The following is a 13,523-nucleotide window of genomic DNA, read 5'->3' as shown; positions in this document are numbered from 1 at the left end:
GCAGAATACTAGAGATTAGAGTATATCATCAATCCAATCTTTATAAAATTGATCTGATATACTAGCATTTATACATTTAAATAAAACAGCTTCAAGAACGATATTTACTCTTTAGTTATTTTATTCCCTTTAGGCTATGAGTTTCCCCCTCCATAAACTCAGCTAAAAGTGATGACTGTCTAGTATCCCAGATGTGCAGGTGTCACTGCAGGAACAATCTAGAAGCAGACGGTGCTAAGAAATGTCAAGGGCACCCACTCAAGAATTTGACTATGTTCTTAATAATAAATCTGTACTAATCATGAAAATGTTGTAACATCCTAGATTTGTTCTACTATCCCAGAAATTTCATTCTTGATGGTGATTGGCCTATACTCTGGCTAAATATTTTATTTAGCCAAAATGTATGTGCCCTCTGGTTTTCATAGAAACGGACAGTGAGTGGGAGAATAGATCCCTGCAACAAGATGTTCACGTCCAATTCTTGCTGGAATGAGTAGGTTCTTTTCAAAAAACGTCTTCTGAGCCCCATCCAGGTGCCAATCCCAGGGCCAGCTGCTGAGGGTGGAACGCAGGAAAGGCTTTATCTGTGTCCCGAAGGTTCAGCCCTGCGATTCTCAAACTTGAGATAACTGGAGAGCTTGTTACAGGTGGTTTCCTCACCCAGGAAGTAGTGCTTTTAACAGCTACCCCCTGGGGATTCTGATGCAGTTGATCCAAAGCCCACCCTTTGAAAATCAGTGGTCTAGAATTCCAGGCTAATACAGTACAGAGGGTTAGGGAGGCCTGGAGTCGGAGCATGTAGGCAACCCTGAGGCTCAGGCAGGCGAGGAGGTGACTCTGGAACGATGAGTAATGTTTAGCCAGACGAAGGTGAGAAGGTCCTTGGCCGCTGAGGGCCAGCAGGAACACAGGACTGAGGCGTGGGCAGTGTGCCTGCAGGCAGTTCAGTGTTTCTGGAGGGTAGAGTGTAAGTTAGGAATTGATGAACGATGAGGCTGTGAAGAAGGCAGGGACCAGGTCATGAGGGGGCCTGAGTGTCCTGCTGGAGAGGTGACTCTATCCTCAGGGCAGAGGGAGGACCAGGAGGGAGGGAGAAAGGGGGGCAGACAGTTGTGATTGTACTTTCCTGCTTGACATTGGTCACATGGTGGTGCTCTCATCACCCTCCTATTTCCAGTCTCTAAGTGAGAAAATTGAGGCTCAGAAAAATCAGGGGAGCCAGCGAGATCATGGCAGAGCTGGGCTCAAAGACTTCACCCCAGATTTGCAGACTATTTCCCAGGCAGTGTTTGTTGAACAAGATGCTGCTGGTTCACAGAGCAAGCTGCTCGTAGCCCCTGTGTGTTCCTCTTGTACGCCCTCAGCAGCTGGAATTTCTCCTCAGGCCTTGAACTCTGCCGAAAGCAACTAATGTCCACCCTTCCTGTTTGCCCCGATTGGTACTAGCAATTAAGGGCCAAAGTATATCTCCAGCCTGTGTTATGGAGGAAATTATCATAACCACGGAAGGAATGATGGTAGCAATAAACATATTGAACGATTACAGTATGCCAGTCACCGTAGGTTTAGCCCTCCTAATACCCCTGGGAATTCAGCGCTATTATTATTCCCACTTCATGGATGAGGAAACTCAGGACAAGTAATTTGTACATAGTCCCAAGGTTAGTAAGTGGCTCTGTCCAGCAGGATAGGCTAGGTTTTGCTGCGGTAACAAATGACCTCCACATCTCGATGGCTTACAGCAACGAAATTGCATTTCTTGCAAGTTGGCTGTGGCTTTAGACCACACTTTCTTGGTTCTGGGTCCCAGTTGACAGGGTGACCTCTATTGGGAGTGTTGCTGGTCTCGAGACAGAGCAAAAGGAGACTTACCAGGCGCTGCACTGACTCATAAAGTTTTTGCCAGAAGTGACTCATATCCCTTCCAGCTACTGGCTAAAGCGGGTCATGGAACCTCTCAGCTCAACAGGGCAGAGATGTGTAATTGTTCCGTAGGGAGGACCAGCGCAGGAGGGATAACTGAACACCTGGAGGATTGTCATGCACCACCACAGCAGAGGGGGGATTCAAGCCTAGTTTACAGGATTTGAAACCTGACACCAGAACCCATGCCCTTCATCGCCATCCTGCCTTCCGCTTTGCTAAATGCATGTGGTTCGGCCTCTTCCCGCACATCTGAGGGCGTGAATTTCAATCATGAAAACCCAGCACCTGTGATCATGGAGAATTGGTTTCCACTCAATAGTGAAGCAACCGAGAAGTGCTGTGCTGTACCCCCAAGAGGTGCTTAGGGGAAAGTTGGTTGAGGTGAGCGGGCAGACAACCAAAAAGCATAGCGGGTCTCCGAAAGCCCATCTCAAATCCAACTTCTTTTCACTGACCGGAGGATGAACTGTTTCTCGCTATCACGTATGGTTCAGGAGGCAAGAGATGGGAAGGAAACAGTTCCGGTTGAGTACTGCATTGTTCTGCTCGCCGACACACAAAAGTTCCAGCCTGCTGTCCACTCTCCATAAAAGTTTGTTGATCGAAGGGATGAAGAAGGAAATAATTGAAGCTTTACAAACCAACAGCCTTATGAGGGAGATGTTATTGTCCCCATTTTTACAAAAGGGGGAACTGAGTTTCAGGGAGATGGAGTTTCATGGCAACAGCCACTGTTTCGGTCCCCACTCGCAGGGCCAACTGTCAAGCTCTGCGCTTGACAGACATTTTTTTTGCTGATCCCCACTGCCGCTCAGGAGGCGGGTACTCTTATCCGTGACCTCGTCTGTGATATGCAGACAATAATAAAACTGCTTCTAGGATAAGATAAACCATTCGAAGTGCAAAGCACAGTGGCAGGCATGTTGGAAGTCCTCAATAAACATTAACCCTTCTTTTATCATCATCGTCATCTGCCATCGCTCTATACATTGAGTTGTTGTCCAAACTCCAAGTTCAGTTCAGAGTTCCCACTGGTAGTGACCGCACTGCCCCACCCTTGTCTCCCATCCTTCTCCTTATTGCCCCAAAGCACCGGGGGCCAGATGTTGGACAGGAAAGTTGGGTTTAGTGACTCTCCTGGGCCATTCTCAGGATTCACCTGACCCCAGTTTACTCTAAATGCTTCCCTTTTGCTACATTTTGTCACTTTCAAATTTCAAGTCTGAACGGTTCTAGCTATTGCCCCAAGGCCAAGGTCTCCAGTACAGACCTTTGTCTAACGCCTCTTTGAAAAGATAAATCTGAAGGAAATTGGTTTCCAGATTCCTTCCAGAGGGAGGTGGGCTCAGATGGCGGAGTGGGGGGAGGGGAAGGAAGGAGTGAGGTGATGATGTCTGTGACTCTATCTGGTACTCATTCTGGGTCCATCTGTGTAAAGATATTTTTGTGCTTCTTTTGCCATTATTATTATTATTTTTTTGTCTTTTCATTATTCAAATTGCAACCCTGTTAGGATGGATCCGTTGGGTAAGTAGCACATCCCACGTACTGGGATTCCCCAGCTGGGTTTTAGAACGTTGTCAGCTTTTTAAAACCATCAATGGGTCCAAGGTAACCTTGGTACCTCGCTCTGCATGACAGAGCACCCAGCACTGATCCCAGTTTGGGGGTTGGTGAGGCGGGGAGGTGTCAGGGGATCCCAGACACAGCCAGTCCTAGAGAGCAACCTCTTCCCCCCCCAGAATGGCCGAGGCATCCCGGAAGAAGAAAGAAAACCGGAGGAAGTGGAAGCGCTATCTCCTGATAGGCCTGGCGACTCTGGGAGGCGGGACAGTGATCGGTAAGGTGCGATGGTGGCACTGGCCAGGGCAGCGCGGAGTGAGGGGTGATGCCAGGCTGGGAGCCCACCCCTCCTCGCATGCACGTAGTAGGTGCGTTCCCTAGTATTGTCCAGGAGAGGCAGTGGGAGGCCGGTGGAGGAAGAACGCAGCAGGCCCCGTCCTCACTCCCACCTCTGCCCACCGTGGGCCGCTTTCCTCGCAGGCGTGACTGGGGGTCTGGCTGCCCCTCTCGTTGCTGCCGGCGCCGCGACAATCATTGGCAGTGCCGGGGCAGCGGCTCTGGGCTCAGCGGCCGGCATAGCTGTCATGACCTCGCTGTTCGGTGCAGCTGGAGCTGGCCTGACAGGTAAGGTTCCGAAGGAGTGGTGGCCCAGATTCTCACCAGTGAGGGCTCCCTGGGAGACGGAGGGGGAGGATGTGGCTTTTCTCACTCTGAGTCCTGGCGCTGCCAGAACTTATAGCAAAGCTTCACAGAGAACTGGGTGGATGGCTTGGCATGGCTCGGGAGAAGGCTGAGTTTGAGAAACTGCACCTGGTGTAGACTTCTTGGAAAGGGTCTGATTGGACCTGTTTGTCACCATCTAAGAAGTTCCCAGGCAGGCCGCCTCAGAGACGGTTGAGCTTCCTCTTGTAAGAGAGCACATGGCTACCCCTCATTTACCAGCATCCCGTGGGGGAGTTTTCCCAAATCATAGTGTCAGTAGCTCCCCAGTGACACACTGAGTTTCCTGTTAAGTGGCACGTTGCTTCCCACGTTGAGAATCTCGGTCAGCTCACACCACTTTCACTGAGAGGGGTGTGTTACACTCCCGAAGTTCGTGGGCGGGAAGAAGATGTAGTTCCCACTGAATCAGGCCAGAGCGGCGGTTCCGAACTTGGGCTCTGAGTTTCAACCCCAGCTCTGCCAGCTGGGCGCTAGCCAGCCCTTGGAAACCTGTTACCTTCATCTCTAGTCAGGACGATAATGGCACCGACCTTAATGAGTTCAAACACGAGACGTTTGTCAAGGGACAGGGCACACGGTTGGCAGTCACTGTGAGCGTGTGAGTACACAGAGCCACTCTCACATTCCCCAGGGTCCCCAGTGACCCCCATTCTCACTTTTGTATCTGGGTCTTTAGGATACAAGATGAAGAAGCGTGTCGGGGCCATTGAAGAGTTCACATTTCTGCCTCTGACAGAAGGCAGGCAGCTACACATCACCATCGCCATCACGGGATGGCTGGCATCCGGCAAATACCGTGAGGACCAGGGGCAGAAAAGGATGCAGAAGGGGGTGGATGTTGGCTGAGCTGGGTCTGTTGCCGTGGGCCAGACCCTGGCCTAGGCTCTTGCCTGTGTATGTCTTTAGGAGGTGGGTAGGGGGGACCTATTTTTCAGAGGAGGAAACTGAGACTTGGAGAGGTGAGATGACTTTATCCCACATCTGTCTTCCCATCCATCCATCCGTCCTCTGTTCATCCATCCATCCAACTATCCATCCATCCATCTACCCATCTATCCATTATCTGTCCATCCATCCATCCATTCACCCACGCATCCACCTATCCATCCATCCATCCATCCATCCATCCATCCATTTAACCACCCACCTACCCACCCATCAATCCATCCTTTCCACAGAGTTTATAGAGCATGTGCCAGACGCTGAGCCAGGCCCTAGGAATTCAGTGGTGGGCAGCAAAGTCATGGCCTCTGCTCCCCTGGAACGTATGGTCCAAGGCAGAAGACAGATCACTGAGCAAGTAATTACAGGGCAGCTTTATGGATGGCATAATAGGGCAGGCACAGAGTGCTTCTGGGGAGTGAGGGAAAAGTTGTTGGAGGAAGTGACATTTAGGCTAAGGACTGGCTGGGAAGTAGCCAGAGAAGGAAGGAGAAAGAAGTGAATACCAAGCAAAAGGGCAGCATGTAGAAAGGCCTAGTGGTGCAAGAGAAGCACAGGATGGCTTGAGCAAGGAGCTAGAAGACAGGAGTGTGGGTGAGGCCGGATCACACAGGAGCACGTGAGCTGTGGCGAGGAGTTTGAATTTATCCTCAGAGCAAGTGGAAGATAGCAAAGGAGTCTCAACACATAAGTGAGAAATCAGTACATCTTGGCTGTGTGACCTCAAGCAATTTACTTCACCTCTCTGTGCCTTGGCTGCTTCATTTGTAAAGTAGAACAAATTATCCTTGCCTTTCAGGGCACTTACGAAGATTAAATTAAACAAGGTAACGTGTGGAAAGCACCTGGTTTTTAGTGACATTCCACAAACGTTATCTCCCTTTACTGCTCTAATTTGAACATGTGTGTTTTGCGGGGATCCTAACCAGGGTGGCACTGAGGAATAAGGCCCTGGTCCGCTTACTGTTGGCTCACTTTTGCAAGTGCCCAGTGTGAGGCTCAGCAAGCAGGTCATCAATCAGAGAGAGAGCAGGGTGGGCCAGGGAGTCTGGAGCGTCCTGACCAAATACACAAGCTCCGAGCCTCCTGGGTTCCCAAATTGCTGGGATCCGAGGGCAGAAGCCACAGCTCTTCTAAACAGCACAGGCGGAAGCAGGTGAGAAAATGCCCAGGCTCTGTTTAGAGGCATTACTGGGCGCCAGAGTCTTATTGGTATGTGTGCACCAGAGCCAGTCCCCAAACAGGGAACTCTCGAACAGTGACTGAGCACCTAGCACCGTGAGTCAGGCATTTCACCCACACACTAGGAGCTTGATGTACGTTACCTCGAGTGACCCTCACATCCACGCTCTGAGGTGAGGGCTGTTCTTGTCCTGATCTGGACGAAGAGGAAACCTAGAGGGATCATATGGCAGACAAGTGGCACATGCAGGATTCGAACCCAGGTCTCCTGACCCAGAGTTCACGGGTTTCTCTTCATTTGTGTCATGATACCATCCATGCTACAGAAAGACTGAGACAGGAAGGAAGGAGCAAGAGTCTAAGTGAAGGAATTTGCAGTTCTGACCAGTGTGGAAAGCAAAACCCTTATGGTTGTTTTACCCACCCCCCTTGCTGGGTTGGCCCCAGGGCAAAATCAAGTTCATTTGCGGCAGGGGCGGTGGGGGTGGGGGGAATTATTGTGCAATATGCTCCCTAGGCAGAGGCGGTGGTTACAAGAAATGTAACCAGGCTAGGTGAATGAAGTTCAGGAGGGAAATGAGTCACCTCGTCCTGCCTCCTTGGCGACCAGGAAAGAAGTCTCGTGTCATCACAGGCTTGCTTCTGTGTGTGATGGGAATAAATGAGCTTTCTTGGGTCCACCCTTTTATTAAATAGGATTGTTTGTAATCATGATTATGGCTTTGCAGCTCACCACTAAACCAGGCATTTTGCATGCATTGGCTCACTTAGTCCCTCACTGCAAGCCACGGAGGTGGGCATCATTATCACCCCCATTTTACAGATGAGGAAACCGAGGCTGATAAGGGCTGCCCAGGGTCGCCTCGCTAGTCAGGAACTGGGGCATGACTCACCCCCTTTTGTCTGGCTCCATAGCCCATGTTCTTGGCCACAGGGTGATAGAATGCAGTACTGCACTTTACAGTTTACATAGTGCTTTTCGTGCAGCCTCTCACGTGATCCCCACAACACCTGTGAGTCAGATGCCATCATTCCATTTCAACAGGTGTAGAAACCGAGGCTCAGAAAGGCAGCGTGCCTTGCTTGTGAGTCTTGCAACCAGAAAGCTGCCGAGTTGGGTCCAGAGCCTGGGCCAGCGTCACAGCCTACCTCACACACACACACACACACACACACACACACACACATCTGTGCCCGCATCCTGTCTCGGGCTGGCCGTCTCCTCCTCCATAACTAGAGACAGTTAATCCCTGAGCTGCTGCAGAGCCGTGACAGGCTCTCTGCAGAGCGGGGAGCAGCCCCTCAGTGGTCTGTATGTCAGCAGAGCACCCTCAGGTAGGGACGAGGCGTTCGGGTCGGGCAGCTCGAGGCATCTGGCTGAGCCAGAACCCGAAGGCTCTGGGAAGCTGGCTCCACTGTTCATTCATTCACCCTGTTTTCACGAGGCTTTGGGAATCGAGTGCTTGGCAGACAGACTGCAGGACAGACGTGCACTAAACAGATGACACAAAAATAAATGGATAATTGCAGACTGTGACGAGAACTCAGGATGGAAAAGTGCAAGGTGCATTAGATCCCCCTTGTCAAAGGGGCCGGGAAGCTTCCCCGGGGATAAGGCAACTGAGCTGGAAGCTCAGAGACAAGTAAGGGTGGAAGGTCACTCGGGCCATGGGCAGAAATGCACGGGGCCCCTCGGTGCTCCCACGGCCCAGAAATGAGTGACTACATGATGTTTGCATGGCCCTCTCCCTCCCCAGGCTGAGAGCTCTTTATCTAGATGGCTCAGTCTCCTCAGCTATAAAATGGGGCTAATTGTGGGGCCCCATCTCAGAGGCTGTGTTGAGGTAAATCAGAGAGTCCATGGGAAAGCCCTCAGCGCAGAGCTGCCCAGCACTTAGTATTTGCTCACTAAATGTTTCCTACGATGATGGGTGTCTGTATCCTCAGGGTCAAGCGCCTGGCCTGGCATAGTCTAGGTACTCAGTTAAGGTTTGTGGTATGAATGAATGAATGAACGAATGAACGAACAAAATCAAAAGCATGTGTTTCTAGAGGGTAACCTGGTGGACGATGAGGCTGTGAAGGAGGCAGGGGCCAGGTCACAGGGGGCCTGAGAGTCCTGCTGGAGAGGTGACGACATCCTCAAAGCAGAGGGAGGACGAGGAGGGAGCGAGAGAGGGAGGCAGACAGTCATGGTTGTACTTTCCTGCTTGACATTGGTCACGTGGTTGGTGCTCTCATCACCCTCCAGTCCCTAAGTGAGAAAATTGAGGCTCAGAAAAATCGGGTGAGCCAGCGAGCTCATGGCAGAGCTGGGCTCAAACACCTCTGCTCCAGATTTGCAGACTGTTTCCCAGGCAGTGTTTGTTGAATGAGACGCAGCCGGTTCAGGGAGCGAGCTGCCCATGGCCCCGTGTGTTCCTCTTGTGCTCTCTTAGCACCCTCGATGCCAGAATTACTGCAGAGTGAGAGAAAATAACACTTTACATACACAGTGGTTGGAATACTTAATTCTTACAACTACTCTATGAAGAGAGATAAATACTAGTCTCCCGACTTGACAGCTAAGCAAAGTGAGGCTTAGCGTGGGATAGTGACCCAGGGTGCCCAGCGTCGCCCAGCTGCTAATGAATGCAGGAGCTGGGTCTCGAACCCCAGCCTGCTGTCTCAGAGCGTGGCCCTGTGCTCTGTCTGGGAGCGCGTCTGCTCTGCTGTCAGCTGCCATTCAGTGGCGGGGGTGGGCCTCTTGTCTCCCCACAAGGGTGAGTGGGCCCCTGTCGCTGACTGTCTGGGAAAGGGTGGGGGGCCTCCTCTATCACAGGAGAGACCCCACCTACCTGTGCTCTCCCCAGGCACCTTCAGCGCCCCGTGGGGTGCCCTGGCCCACAGCCGCGAGCAGTACTGTCTGGCTTGGGAGGCCAAGTACCTGATGGAGCTTGGCAACGCCCTGGAGACGATCCTCAGTGGTCTTGCCAACATGGTGGCCCAGGAAGCCCTAAAATACACAGTGTTGTCTGGTAAGCCTCCCCTCTCCCCCCACCAGCAGCATTCCCACCACTCCCAAGCCACACTGGTTCTGTACCTTTGCATGCCTGAGGCCCCCAGTGAGACAGGCACAGTGCTGGTCTCCAAGAACACAGAGAGGCAAAGTTTATGGTCTTCATAGGGAGGAGACAGATAAACAGCCCATCACATTATCACATAGTGTGTCAGTTAGCAATTGTTGCATAACAAACAACCCCATAACCCAGTGACTTAAAATAACAACCGTTTATCACAGTAGCTCAGAAGTGTTGAGGCTTCATTTGGCTGATCTTTGCTGGGCCTGCTCATGCATCTGTGGGTCAGCTGACTGTCCACTGATCTAGGCCAGCCTTGCCTGGGGCAACCAGGGCAACTCGGCTCTGCTCCATTTGTCTCTCCTCCCCGTCCTGGGATCGCAGGCTAGCCCACACCCACAATAGAAGTGCACTAGAGGCACAAGTCCATTTCAAGCCTCGCATCCAGTAACATCTCATTGGCCAAAGCAAGTCACATGATTGAGCCTAGAGTGGACGGACAGGGCAGGAGCAGGGGGCACTGCAGAGTTATGAGGCCAAGTGGGAGGATACAGGGTGGAGTGACAAATTGGGGCCATCTCTGGAATCTCACACATGGCAGATACTTAAACATAAGGGATCTAGGCTATGTATCAGAAATGCGTGAGCTTCAGTTTTCTTCTGTACTACTTAGCAGTTTGACCACACATGGAAAACTTACAGGTTCCAAGTTAGAGACCCTGGATGCATTCACTCAGGCATCCATTAGCCAGCCAATCACTTCCCTAGAAGGACCCACCCCCCTGCCCTGCCCCTGCCACCACGGCCTTCATCACCGATATCCCTCCTCCCCAGGCCTTGTGGCTGCCCTGACCTGGCCAGCCTCACTCCTCAGTGTTGCCAATGTCATCGACAACCCCTGGGGTGTGTGTCTCCATCGATCAGCAGAGGTTGGCAAGCACCTGGCCCACATCCTGCTCTCCCGGCAGCAGGTACCTGGGAATAGCTGGGGCAGGGAGTGGGGGGAGCGGGCAGGGGGCGAGGAAGCAGGGAAGCATGGGGGCTGACTTGTGCACAGACATCATACCTAAGACGAGCCCACGTGGGGGTAGCCCAGTGGCTTTGGGGGGGTGGGGGTGGTCGTCATTGCTCCACCAGTTCAAGTCATAAAAGCACCCTAGGGGGACTTTCCTGGCGGTCCAGTGGTTAAGACTTCATGCTTCCACTGCAGGGGGCACGGGTTCGATCCCTAGTCAGGGAACTAAGGTCCTGCAAGCAGCGCAGCGTGGCCAAAAAAATAAAAAGTGTCCTAGGATGGACCAGTAAGAATTACAGACTGTGCATCTCTAGCAAGCAATAAGGTGAGAACTGACTAACAGGCCTCTGCAGGTGTGGACCAGGCCAGCTCTTCCTTTCCAGAAGTATAGAACTACCCTCTGAGCAGATCTCCAGTGGCCCAAATACCACGTAAAACAGTTAGGGTTCCATCCACATTCCAGACAGTCCGAGGCAGGAAAGTAGAAGTGAAGAGCCTTTCACATCCCTTGGCCAGGACTCAGCCCTGTGGCTATCCCTGGCTACAGGGCAGTTGGAGAAACTTCATTTTTGGCTGGGTGGCTGTGGGCCCAGAAAAACTCAGGAGTTCTGTTACCAAGGACAGAGGGAGAATGGGTGTAGGGTGGTGACTGGTAGCCTTTGCCACAGAGTTCCTGCAGAACTGGAATACTGTTTAACGGAGGGTCTTCCATGGCAGTAAATGGAGGTGAGGGGGAGGGTGGGGGGAGGGTGGGTACATATACCGGCCCAAAAGCAAGGGAAAGGAATGGAGTACTGAGACCAGCTGGACCTTTGGAACTCATCTGCTCCTGCCCTCTCCCTCCATGTAGAAGTTGTACCCAAATACCTCTCATGACTTTCTTTTTCAAGTTGCCTTTCCTACAAGTTCTTGAGTCAGAAAATTCCTCTTCGCATCTAACTTACAACCTCCTCTTATAGCATAAGGCCAATATTTCATGTCACCCCTTCCTATGTAGGAACAGAACAGTTGTGTCCCTCCCACCATGTGACTCTTTGCCTTTTTCCCCATCACACCCGGGGTACCTCCCGCCTCCTCTCTCGGCTCCAGAAGGACCCCGCTTCACTGCAGTCATTTGCCACAGGTAGATGGGGAAGGAGCGACGGCCACTGGGTAATGGTTTGAGATAAAACCAGGGAATTAACCCAGCCAGATGCTGCCTGTCAACCTGGGAAGAAGCCAGTTCCTGAGCAGGTGCCCTCCTGCATAAATGAGGGCCCAGACTCTCCTGATGGAGACATCAGAGCCTGTGGCGGCGAATAGCACAGGCGTGATTCATTAAGCGGGAGGCAGGTGCTGAGAAGTGTGCAAGGGCCACCGTCATCGGGGCTGATGTTTTTCTAGAACTGGCTGTGCACCATGCCCCCAACACCTGTGTCCTTTCTCCCCCAGGGCCGGCGGCCTGTCACCTTGATCGGCTTCAGCCTGGGAGCCAGAGTCATCTACTTCTGTCTGCAAGAGATGGCTCAGGAGAAAGGTAAGGCTGGCCCATTGTCACAGGTGAAAACACTTCCGGAGTCCATCCCCCAGGCCAGAGGTTCTGCACTAGAGGTTGCGAGTCTTGTGACTGTGTTTCCAGATCTTAGAGTTTAAACAGTTTGAAAAAGAAAAAATAGTCATTTGGAAAACTGTTTATTTCTTCCGTACATAAATTAGAGTGGGTGTGAGACAGTCTTGTAATAATGGCCTTTGCGTTCTGATGCGGGTTCTTGAGTGGGAGGGGAGTGGAAGAGTCCGAAATCGGGGTGTTGGCAGGGCCGCGTTCCCTCTGAAGGCTCTAGCGGAGAGCCTCGCCTCTTCCAGCTTCTGGTGGTGGCCGACAGTCTTAGGCTTGCAGACGCGACATTCCATCCTGCCTCATCTTCACATCACCTTCTCCTTTGTGTCGTCTCTTCTCGCCTAAGGACAGTGTCAGTGGGTTTAGGGCCCGCTCAAGTCCAGGATGACCTCATCTCAGGATCCCTCACTAATTACATTTGTGTGATTTAATTACATCTGCAAAGACACCTTTTCCAAGTAAGGTCTCACTCACAGGTTCTGAGTGGACACATCTTTTGAGGGGGCCACCATTCAACCCACTACAGACACCTTTGGGAGTGTTTCATGCCATCCAAACACATACTTTCAGTGTTGATGCAGCGGAAAGCTTGAGGGCCCCTACCCTGGTCTCAGGTCAGTGAAGCCTCCAGGACTGAATGCCGGTTTGGGACAGATCTGTCACCAGGGGCTGCCATAGCAAGGGGTTAGGGGGTGAGGTGCAGAGCTCAGGGCACTTGGGGTGGTCCACCATGCGTGGGACCCGGGCTAACCTCTCTCCTGGTGTAGCACAGCAGCAGCAGAGAGAATTCCCTCTCTGGATGGGGGCGAGTAGCAAAGAATTTTCGGCAGTCTTTAACGCACATTTTGTTGGTCAAAGCAAGTGACAGCCAAGCCCTAGGTCAGTGGGGTGGGGCAGTCCCCGCTGCCCCTTATACTCCTCCTTCTGTCCACAGCGGAGGAGGAGGGGAGCAAATGTTCGCCAAACGGTGATCCAGACTCTGACTCGGGATCAAGGAGGGCATGGGCTTTGCAGGCAGCTGAGACGTGGGTCTGAGTCCTACCTCTGCTCCGCTGGGGAGCCTGGGTTGGGTAAGGACTCAGCCTCCCTGGACGTCGGTCTCTCCATTTGCAACAGGGGGTTCATGTCACCTCTGGGCAGCGTCAAAGGCCAGAGAGCATGGAGGTCAGGCAGCAGGCCCAGTGCTGGGTCCTGGTCAACGCATCCTCTAGCGGCTTTTAGGCTGAAGTATCTCTGCTGGTGTTGGGGGTGACTGCACTCGCCCCCTGCTCTCTAAAGCTGTTGCCCCCAGGGAGGCCCCTGGAAGGTTGTCATCCTCTGTGCTGTCATCGTTTTGCTCCTTTCCTTGGTCATCCCTCCCCCAATCCATGCAGCAGACCCATCTGCCAGGCTCCTCATTACCTGGATGACATGGTCTAGAGGAGAAAGGCATGTCTTTGGCTCCAGTTAGCATAAATTACATGTTAACTTCAGATCATGAATACAAGCCAGGTCTCCAGTTCCCCTCCTGAAC

The 13,523-nt window shown here is 52.2% G+C and overlaps 1 protein-coding gene across 20 annotated transcripts in view; it reads left to right on the top strand.

Moving 5' to 3' along the window:
• TMCO4 (transmembrane and coiled-coil domains 4) overlaps positions 1 to 13,523 on the top strand; it is a 93,588-nt gene that overhangs the window by 37,886 nt on the left and 42,179 nt on the right. For 19 of the 20 annotated variants that reach the window (XR_009009130.1, XM_057551908.1, XM_057551915.1 and 16 more), the window contains 6 exons: positions 3,672 to 3,769; positions 3,973 to 4,116; positions 4,892 to 5,011; positions 9,192 to 9,356; positions 10,233 to 10,369; positions 11,845 to 11,929. Coding sequence is in view for 19 of the 20 variants with exons in the window: in XM_057551908.1 (XP_057407891.1) it covers positions 3,672 to 3,769; positions 3,973 to 4,116; positions 4,892 to 5,011; positions 9,192 to 9,356; positions 10,233 to 10,369; positions 11,845 to 11,929 (749 nt within the window). In the remaining variant the exon portion in view is untranslated. Of the gene's footprint in view, positions 1 to 3,671; positions 3,770 to 3,972; positions 4,117 to 4,891; positions 5,012 to 9,191; positions 9,357 to 10,232; positions 10,370 to 11,844; positions 11,930 to 12,486; positions 13,172 to 13,523 lie in introns of those variants that run through there. The other variant, XM_057551953.1, reaches the window with a different exon arrangement.

This window comes from Balaenoptera acutorostrata, chromosome 1 (assembly GCF_949987535.1).
Source record: "Balaenoptera acutorostrata chromosome 1, mBalAcu1.1, whole genome shotgun sequence".
Classification (NCBI taxonomy): domain Eukaryota; kingdom Metazoa; phylum Chordata; class Mammalia; order Artiodactyla; family Balaenopteridae; genus Balaenoptera; species Balaenoptera acutorostrata.
This window is presented reverse-complemented; position numbering and strand designations above follow the sequence as displayed.